We start from the raw sequence: 11,004 nt of genomic DNA on the forward strand, positions 1-11,004 counted from the left end.
GAAACTGTCTCAGCACTCAAGCATTGATCAGAGCTCTTGATCACTTGAGTGCAAGCCATCCTCATCTTCCATAGGTTCCTGGGGATCCGGAGGACAGAGGAGTTTGCTCTTTATTAGTAGAAAAGAATAATAAAGCAGCACTGATTATGACAGAACAAAACAATATGGTAACAAACATTCCTTTGTGTATTGTTTGGGAAAATAATGGAATTTGGTAAATATACACTATGATGAAATAATCTCTGATTCTCCTTTACTAATTTCTCTAATACAGCCACAATTAAAGATCTTGCATCTTTCAGCCAGATGGCACTGTTCTAGAAACAAAGAATTCTCCAGAATGAACTGTGCTTATTACATTAAATGGGTGAACAAAAATTGTAACTTTAAAGAGAGGAAGGCATTTTAATTTCTTTGGTTTTTTTTTGCTGTATATTTTCTGAATTTGACTGAAAAAGAGGCAACTATGCATCTCCAGTAGAGGAAAGTAGAGATACAGAATTGATTTTTGGCATGTATGGAATGGTTTAAAACTAATAAATACAATACAAATATCAGCATTTCTTATTATGCACCATGTAGTCATTTAACTGCTGATCCTTTAAATCTTTCAAAAACAGTATGTGGGTATTAACTCATTATTTTTGAATATCTGGTTTGAAGAATTCAGGTGCTAAACCTTGGATTTTGAATTGCACTGAAGGCCAGCAGACCCAGCATGGTTACACTTGCTTGCATGTTGGGAGTGTAGGTGACCTTATTAAATAAATTTAGAAGAGATATTTACAAATAACTAATGAGTTTTAACCCTTAAGTTTATGGTTCCCTATTGCAAGGAGGAGATGATTTCCCGGATTTGGTGTTGCTACCTGTCAAGTTATAAGTGTCTGTAAAACGTGCAAAATAAAAACTTTATAATGCAAAACTGGCAGGGATTTCTGTTGTCCTGGAAACTGAGATCTGCCAGTAAAAATCCTATTTTTTGTTTCATCCAGCATTGTGTGTGTGTCTTGGGAAAAGTGCCAGTATGAAATTTTTTGGTAGGTTGGGAAGGGCAATATACTGTTGTATACAAAGTTCTTGCTTTGTTTAGGAATGCACACAGCTGTTGTCTGAATAAATGAGGTAATTGGAGATATCGGTGAATAATCCACTTCTTATTTACCAGCTCCATTTTTGCATTGTTTCTGCACGATTTGTATATTTCAAATGACGTTACTTTGAAAATGTTTCCTGTTCTATGTCAGCTTTTTTTACCACTTCCTTTACACTTACTATTCTTTACACTGTGTTTGGTGTTAGGAGTGAAAAACAATTTTTTTATAGCAGAGTTGAGACAGCTCTGTGCTGGTTTAAATGGAACATTCAAGTTCTGTGTGTTCACACTGTCAACGTTATTTTAGTTCTTGCTGTGCTGTCATGCTTTCAGTTTCCCAAATAAACACTTAGGATGTGCTGCTTCTCATGGTCAAAAGGAAGTATAGTTTTCCTGTGGTGCTGCATCCTCCAGTGAGGTACCTCTGAAGGTCATCTGGTGTAATCCCCTGGTCAAGGAGGAATGCTTAGAGACAGTTCCCCAGGCAGTGTCCAGGTGACTGCAAGGATGGACACTCCACAACTTCTCTGGGCAGCCTGTGCCAGTGTTTGGTCACCTTCATGGTGAAAAAGTGTTTCCTGATGTTCAGAAGGAACCTCCTGTGTTTCAGTATGTGCCCATCACCTCTGGTCCTGCCACTGGGCACCCTTGCTTCAGGTGCTTGTATACATTGATGAGCTCCCCCTGAGCCTCCAGTTCTCTGGGCTGAACAGCCCCAGCTCTCTCAGTCTTTACTCATAGGAGAGGTGCTTCATTCCATCACCCTCATGGCCCTTTACTGGATTTCTTCCAGTAGGTCTGTGTCTGTCTTGCACTGGGGAGCCCAGACCTGGACCCAACACTCCAGGTGTAGCTTCACCAGTGCTGAGCAGAGGTGAAGGAGCACCTCCTTTGACCTGCTGGCAACACCCTCCTGATTATTGTGATTCATGTTTATGGTGATTCATTGTTTATTTTTTATTATTAGTTTTAAACAAACACCTATAGATTGTTACCTGAAATGCTGGATGGCAAAACATGGGAGTGAGCTTGATGACCACACAACTTTTTTAAAGACTTGTCTGTAGCAACATGTACATTTCCTGTTGTGCCTGTACCTTTAACAACTTGCAGTTGACCAGAAAGAGCCTTGTTAAAGATGTTGCATTGGTCATCTAGTTGGTTGGCTTTAGTCACATGAGGATTGCAAACAAGTGATTTGGTCTAGTTAAACTGTGGCACAGAAAATGGAAAAGGGAGCAGCACTTAGATTGAAGAGTTTGCGTGTAATGGAGCAGGGCAGAACTCTTGAATGTGTTCCCTTAGTACACCTGCAGACATCCAAACATTTGGCTCTGCTTCCATACATGAGGAGATGCTTGCTATAATACGATATCGGAGGGCTTGTGAAGATGTTGCTAAGATCACATCTGTCTTGTGACATTATAAGGTCTGCACTGAGTCTCACTGTGTTTTTTCAGTCTTTATATGTAGATTAGGCTTTCTTAGGCACACTATTTTTTCCTCCTTCCTAGCTATTGGGATACTGTTTGAGCTGCTCAGCTCTATGTTGCTCCAAGCTGAGTCATTTTAGTTGCCTTGGCTGTAGGTGCAATGAAGTTGGTACTCAGCCACAGCTGAGTGAGTGAGAATAAAAGCCATATAATTGTTTCTGACCACTGTTATTTCTTGGTCACATCAGAATAAGTGTCTGCTATGCTGGCAGGTTAACACACATTTGTCAGAAAAGTGTAGTAGCTTTGCCTGTACTGTGTAAGAGTGAGGTAAAGTGTAGTTGCTGCTGCCCTAGTGCTCTTCACTGAGAGTGTAAGAATATCTAGATAATAAGATCAGGTCAAAAGATCTTAAGCAATATTTCTGGTTTCTAACGAAACTTTATCTGCATACACATGATGCCCTTTTAGTGTATATTTTATGCATTCAACAAAATGATATAATGAAATACAGTAGCAGTTCAGCTTATAATTGATATTTCATTATTAGCAAGAGATTTATTTTATTTTTCATGCAGTAGTATTAAAAAATTATTTAATTTTACCAATTGTAGCTCTTCTTTTCTGGAAAGACCCATGGGTACAGTAACTAGTGAAAGAAAAATAGACAAAATTCTGTTATGTGCTGGCTAATCTGTAATTACTGTTTAGTTGTCAGAACATACATGCTGATGCCTAACTGGACACTGCATTATAAAAAACAATAGTTGTTTGGTTTTTTGCATTTGGAGAATCAGTTGGATTTTGCATCTAAAAAGTGAAGTTTATTTTTTATTTGTATTAAGCAATTGTACATACATGTTTATCTATAAATAACATTTGGAAAACTAAAACAATACCTGTCATCACAAATTCTTTCAAACTGGAATAGAGCTAAGTGTGTGTATAGCCCAGAAAAGAAGCTATGTGTGTAAAACAGAAAATAGAGTAGGATACTACCTTCTAAAAGAAAATACTTCAGGATATTCAGTGTCTGCTCAGTGCAGGTGAAACTTCAGGATCTGGTAGAGTTTCCTGGATAGGATGATTTCTTGTAGACTCTCCTAAAATACTTCATGCCAAATTAGGCATGAAGCATTCTATCCTGTTGTGGGGCCAGTATTGAACAGAATATTAGACAGATGATATCACGAAATAGCTCTTAGGCAGAGTTAAAAATCTATGAAGGACATTAATGTCCAAAAGATGACTGTTCATAGAAATGCATAAGTTCACATGTCTTTTGTGGTTGCAAAACCTTCTTGTAATATTTTGTGTGGTAGGAGATAGATAATGCACCGAAATGTTTGGTCTGCTTCGAAACTAAACAGCAGGACAAAGACGTAAGTAGCTATACAGAATTAAAGGTGGACCTCTTAAGTGAAACTGCTTCACTGTCTGAGGGTTTTCTAAATCCTACATTCCAAAATACCAGCTCTCTGGCATCAGGCTGTCAAAGTATTAAAGCACTTGCTGAATGTGTAAACATGGGGATAGTCGCACTGAATTTGCAGCTATACATGTACCAGCTTCCAAGTGCTCAGTACCTACAGGACTGAGGCCCTAGTAAGCATAACAGATCCAATAATTGTCCAAGTTAATAGCATACACTTACTACAAATTAGAGCTCTAAAGAGAATTACCATGTAGTGTATGTTCCTCTGTCAGCTAAACCATACGAAGAATGGACTGTAACTAGCAAAATGAGGAATTGTTCTAGGGATGAATCTGTGTGATTTACATTATTAAACAGAATTGTAGCCATCCTTCAGCGTTAAATGCATGTCAAGTATTTTGAATAGGCCACAGAAAGCAAGATGCAGTTGGATAGGTGAGTGAGTGTGGTTCCCTCTTGCAAGCTCTTCCAGGACAGAGCTGGTGTGCTCTGCTTCCTAGACTGCCGCTGGCTGCTCTCCCCTCTTTTTCCAGGAGACACCTGCCTGATCATTTCTCTCACTTCAGCTGTTTGGTTTTACCTGGGTACAGATCTGGGGAGTAAGACCCAAAATTGCTGCTGAAGTTTCCAGATCATGGAGTTGTAGCTGAAGTTCAGGATCACAGCCTCTTTTCTAAGCAAATATTGGAGCAAGTTATTTATTTTCCTGCAATGGGATATATTTCTCAGTGTTTGTGCTTCCTGTATTGAATGCAGAGAGACTCATGAAATATTTTCTTTTAGGCAGACTCTCAGTAAAGATTTGAACTAAATATTAGCTTTTACACTAAGCAGAAACCAAGTACAGGGCTTAATGCCCTGAAGTGCTTCTTTTTCATCTTTCGGTATTTCATTTCACTGGGGAACAAGAAAGTTGTTAAATGTTTATTTTACATAACCAGGAATTAGAAGGAAACAAGAAGACTTCCAGAGTGTAGCAGAAATCACTGTTAATTGTTACTTTTATATAAAAATCACCACCACCCAAACCCCATACTTTGTAGTATCATTGGTATAAGAAGCTGGTTTTATATAAACTAAACTCTTACTTGCCATTGGAAGTAACAAATTTTACAGTAACACAGCACCACTGAAGGAAAAACATAGCTAAATCAGTCTTGTTGAAATAAGTGACTTTGTAATTCCTCACATCAGAGTAACATGTAAACAATAGAGAGAACAGTTTATGCTAGTCCTTCAGGAAGGAATGTGCTTTGAATACAGATCTCTTTAATAACCTGTGCCTACTTTTGAAGGAAAGGGTAACGAATTCTTGTCTTCTGAGGGACCAGATGATTTTCAGCTTTATCTAACACTGCTGTCAAAGGTGTTAATGCATCTCAAACTGTTATGCATCCTTGAAGTCATGGATTCTATAAAAGCTATAAAAGCTGTCAAACAAAGGAACTACTGTATTTTGTACTGCAGTGGAATTGCAATTTCTGTAAGTAGTGCTCATAATCAAGAGTGCAGTAATCACCTCAGTATGCATTTCAATAATATTTCATGGTTTTTGTAATTATGTCTGTATCCTCAACAGTTGGGTTGTTTTTGAATATGTACTATTTAATTACAGATATATGGAGTTTGGGGGTCATCCTCTTCATGTTGGTTTGTGGACAACCACCATTTCAAGAAGCAAATGACAGTGAAACTCTGACTATGATTATGGACTGCAAATACACAGTGCCACCTCATGTGTCCAAAGAATGTAAAGAGTAAGTAGAGTGCTAAAGAACTTGGAAGCATTCATAGAAATGGATTTTCATTACCTTTGGTAGTTCCCCATACCATTTTATCAGTGTGTGGAATACTCCTTGATATTCTTTGTCTCTCAGTTGTCATGCATTTTATAAAGGATTGAAGAAGCTGCTCACTACTGGTTGGCTTTGTGCCAACCCTCTTGCTGGACAAATTACCAGATGTTGTTGAGAGTATTTTTTGGCAGGGGTTAAGAAGGTACTCCTTCCTATAAATTTCTGTCCAAAATGCAAGTTGTCAAAACCCAAAGATATCACAGCAAATTTTGCTCATCTCCTACTGAAATTGCAACTCCAAATCCACATTCTGGGCAATCAAGGGAGAAAAATATTCTGTCTGCAAATACTGTATGCCACTTGGGAATCATGTTTCCTTTTGATGTGTTGTTTTTCTGCAGTGTTCACTGGAGCTTTTTATTTTTTTCTACATTCCAGTATTCCCCGTCTCCCTATTGGTTAATGATGTCTTTAGTCCTTTTAATATATATGTCCCAGTTGCATCACTTAGACTACTGTACAACGTTTGTGTGGGTTCTTGAGTCTGCAGTAGAGTATCTTTTAATTTTCAATGTGAAGGTCCAGATGCCTTTGTAAGTGCTTGAAATACGCATTTAGTCCAGTTAAAAGCTAGAGCAGCATCTAGAATTCTGTTACTTGACAGAGAATGAAATGTGTTACAGCTGTAGTCATAATGTCTCTTTATCTGCCATCTGTGTGGTCCAGGAATTTCTTTTCAAGCATCAGCACAGGCTGCCCAGGGAAGTGATGGAATAACCATCCCTGGAGGTGTTAAAAAACTTTGTGGATGTGGCACTTAGAGACATGGTTTAGTGGTGAGCATGGTTGGACTCAGTGCTCTCAGAACTGTCTTCCAATCTTACTGGTTCTATAATTTTATGATTCTATACCATAGCTAATTTTCTTGCCTTGTCATTGGCTTCTGATATCTCCAGCTGCTATTGGTGCTCTGAACAGTTTAAAGTGCTTAACATACAGGAAGAGGTTTGAGAGAGACCTCTTATCAGTGAATTCTATCAAATAAATCTCTTGAGGTCCTGCACACTGTGCTGGGGGAAGGAAACTTACCTTTTGCAGCCTTCTGTTTAATATATTGGCTAGCACTAATTTGCTTAAATGCCCAAGTAGATCTGTTTTCACTGTGCAATGCATTGATGATGTACGATCAGTTACCCCAGGTCCTCTCTAGTTAGGTTTTCTTAGGGAAAAGACTCTGGGTATGTTTTAACTTCCTGCTTGGAGTGAAAGCGTTCGTGGTTCAGGATGCATAAACAGGCTTAAAGCAGGAGGCACTTGTGGTAAATTTGTGCAGTTTTATTGCAGGTTAAAAAAAAAAAGTCAAGTATATAGTTTGTTCTCTTTCTGTCATAATATTAGCCAAAGCAAAGAAGCTCAAGGCTCCCATGTCTCGCCCTGCCTTTCCTTTTGGTAAAGGCAAAGACCACAGCCACTAAGAATAAATGTGGCATTCTTTTTTTGCTGTAGAATTTTAAGGAGGCTGAATTAACCTCCATTTTAAAATACCTGCATCATCTCACACCAAATATAAGAAGGTGAATACCTTTTTGAGTTTTATGGCCTTGGAGTTTGAAGCTGCATGATATAGTATAATAGTTAGTGCAATAAAAAGCACTATGTGAGAACTGCAGAACTTTCATTTCACATGTTGGAGCTATAGAGTTTCATTGACAGCTCAGCACCAGAACTGTTTATCCATATTTGTTGAACAAAGCTAAAAATACCTTCCCCAAGAATTCTTCTCAAACAGAAAGTGAACAGAGATACACTGCATTAATCAAGTCTTTCTCTATTTACTTGGGGAATTAGTGCACTTCTTTTCCAGCATTTGTAAAAACTCTGTATCAACCCATTAGTAGGTTTGTCACTTCTTCATCTCAGATGGTGTTTTGGTTTGTTTGGTTTTTTTCTCTTTGGGTAGAACAGATCACGTGTTTTTTCAAGGATGTTGAAGAATCAAATGCCTGATACCTACTTAAGAATAAAATATTTCTGCTTATCTTGCCATTCCATATTCTTGTTGACAGCTGCTACAATAGGAAGTTATGTTTCTGTTACTCTGCTGACTAGCTGGTAGGCCATCTGTGGCAGTTGCCCTGTAAGACCTATTCAAAGCAAACAAACCAGAAAAATCAGATTAAGAATCTAAGCATAGTAAATGAAAACTGCAGTGTTCATGGTATTTGTAGTTCTTAATAGGTAAATTGTTTGTTTCAGTTCAGCAATATTTGGAATGTCTTTGAGAAGAAATAATTTTCTGTCATATTGTTTACTGAAGAGACTTCTAAAGGTCTATGTGAACTGACAGCAGAAAATGTCTTCCTAATGTTGCTCTTCCAACAGCTGCTTTTTTTAACCACGTGAGTGCATTTTGTTTAGATTTATTTTTTATTCACAGTCTAATTACACGGATGTTGCAGAGGGACCCAAAGCGAAGGGCGTCCTTGGAAGAGATTGAAAACCACGCATGGCTCCAAGGAGTTGACCCATCTCCTGCAACAAAGTACAATATTCCTCTTGTGTCATACAAAAATCTGTCTGAGGAGGAGCACAACAGTATAATACAACGCATGGTCCTTGGTGACATCGCAGACCGAGATACAATAGTGGAGTAAGTTGTCGGTTTTCTTTACGCAGCGTGTTTTGTGCATCTCTCACTTTTGGTTAAAGAATGTCACAAGAACCTGAGCACTTCAGTGTTTAAATGTCAGGCCATGCAGTTAACACACAACATATTACAGTCTTGCTCTGTGGTGTAGGATGTTATAGGATCAGAAATGCTTAAGTAGACCCAACCGCAGGAAAAACCTCAAGACAGTATGTGGGAACAGCGTTTGATTCCTGCAGTAGTTTGCTCTCTTGAGTAAACTGCTTTGGAAGCCAGACTTTTACCTGTGCTTTGTATCTCATACATATTTGGAGGTGATAAATTCTAGCATTTTTCCCTTAGCACGTTTCCAGTGTACCAGAATCTTTGATAATTTAAAATATTATTCCTTTTATTTGTGTAATGCACAGTAGTCATTGTCAGTGAGCGAGCTTGCTGGAAAGCTACACAGTTTCTTCTAATAGATTAAAACTGCAATATTTCTAAAATATTCCCCAAATTGAAAGAGGTCTTCAATATTTTTTTCCTATTTGTATGTGTTTAAGCTGGCAAAAACTTAATATCTTACCACTGATAGAGAGGGGGAAGTTATTTTTTCCTCTTTGTATGTGTTTAAGCTGGAAAAAACGTACTATCTTACCACTGATAGAGAGGGGGAAGCAGCAGTCTCACTTCTTAAGCTTTTAGCTGTATAACGGTGGCACCCTTTCTGTTAGAATGTCTGAGTGATGCTTATGAACTTAATTTTGCTACAAACTCAGTGTGACAGCCCTAAAATAATAAAGGTTTTTCCTCCATTTGTTGCATAACCAAATATTAGTACTTTGTGGTCATCTGTGCCGGTGAGAAAGCACATCATAGGTGTATAACGTTAATGAAATTCACTTTCAACATTTTAAGACTGTAAAAGAAAAAACAATTCCTTACTTTTTTTGGATGATACTCTGCGGATGTCCTCATCGAACTATAGTTGAAATTACTCTACTTGTTGGCTCTTTATTTTTAATAAAACTAAGACATGCTTGTCAAAACATCAAAAATAGGCAGTTCTGCTTTCAGGCACTCTTTGTGCTTTGGGAAGCACAGCGAGCTGAGAGATGCATGTCCAGTTCTGAGAAACCATTGATGTATGGTTTGTTTCATGTTTTGTTCTTTCCTCAGGGCATTGGAAACTAACAAATACAATCACATCACTGCTACTTACTTCTTACTAGCTGAAAGGATTCTGCGAGAAAAACAAGAGAAGGAAATTCAGACCAGATCTGCAAGCCCTAGCAACATCAAAGCTCAGTTCAGGTGAGAATTCAGGAATCTAAATGGCACTTTCTTTCCTTAATGAGACTATTATGGAATTGTTTAAGCACTGCTTTTTCTAAAAACAGTAAAATTCTTACTCATTGCAAATTTTAAATGTCTTTAAAGTGCTGTGGATGTTTCAGAAGCTGGTCAGAAATCAGTTACCAATAATATTTTCAATTCCTACCATTTTCAGGAAATGACTAATCAAGTTGAAGTCTGTACCTGAAGAAGCAAATTTTCATACCTGCTAGGAAAGGGCTTGTTCACTGACCTTCAGTTCCTCATACAAGTTGTGTTATGTAATTGCCCTGGAGAAAAAGCAGTTGCATAATCCATAAGCATGCTGATGGAGAATTAGTTAGAAATGAGAAATCCCTTTAAATTTGCTGTTATGGTTTAGTTGTTAGCTTTGATTTTTAATGGGCCAAACGTCCCCTAAATCAAGCTTAGAGCAAACGTGTAGGTTATGTTCTTTTCCATGTCAGTCAATGTGCCTGTTGCCTAACCAAAACTGCTGAATTTACTGCTTCAATCAGTCATTTTAAGGCATTGCAATAGATTTATCTTTTGTTTGACAAAAAGATGATTTAAAACCCCTTATAGTAAGGCTCCCTGCGATTTTCAAGGCTTTAGCTTGTGACACAGTAAAACTAAAAGAGGAAGTGAGCTTTGGCACGTAGTTGGTACTGGTATGTTCAGCCAGTCCATTTGCTCTGCAACCACATACCAAAGCATCATATATTTTCAGTTACAGCAGCACATGCTTTTAAAAAACCCAGCCAAATAACCCCAAAACCCCAAGACCAAATGCAAGGCAAAAGTTTCCCCTTGCACGTTGATATCGGAGGATGCAAGTTTTGAGCAGTTATTTTTCTTAAACATTGTGGGTTTTGTTTCCTGAGTTGAGCATCAGACTGTGACTAGGCATCTGCTGGTATTGGAAAAAACATTCATTGGCTCATCTTGAGAGCCATTCCAGTGAAGATGGAGGGTGCTGAGGCATTTCCTTTAACTTTAGTCCTGTGACCTCCAGACTTTTCAAAAGTTGCCTTTTTAGGTTTTGGTAAAATATTATTGGTAACTGTTATTAGCAGTAATAACAATTGTTAGTAGCTAATATCTTAATAAGAAAAGAGTATCAAGCATTTGTTCTGAAGTTCAGAGGTGCTAACTCTAGGAACACCTTCAGTGTGGTTAATCTATCTGTAGGATTTAGTGAAAAATACAAAATAACTTGTTCATTCCAAAGGTTTCTTTGTGCAACTTTCAAGCAAGGTCACATGTGAATCATTTAGCAG

At 38.0% G+C, this 11,004-nt stretch overlaps 1 protein-coding gene across 1 annotated transcript in view; it reads left to right on the forward strand.

The window, feature by feature from the left end:
* Positions 1-11,004, forward strand: part of SNRK (SNF related kinase) — a 29,938-nt gene that overhangs the window by 13,326 nt on the left and 5,608 nt on the right. The window contains exons 3-5 of the mRNA XM_009081924.1: positions 5,580-5,721; positions 8,198-8,410; positions 9,569-9,703. Of these exons, the coding sequence (XP_009080172.1) occupies positions 5,580-5,721; positions 8,198-8,410; positions 9,569-9,703 (490 nt within the window). The remainder of the gene's footprint in view (positions 1-5,579; positions 5,722-8,197; positions 8,411-9,568; positions 9,704-11,004) is intronic.

Source organism: Acanthisitta chloris, unplaced genomic scaffold, assembly GCF_000695815.1.
Source record: "Acanthisitta chloris isolate BGI_N310 unplaced genomic scaffold, ASM69581v1 scaffold6319, whole genome shotgun sequence".
Classification (NCBI taxonomy): domain Eukaryota; kingdom Metazoa; phylum Chordata; class Aves; order Passeriformes; family Acanthisittidae; genus Acanthisitta; species Acanthisitta chloris.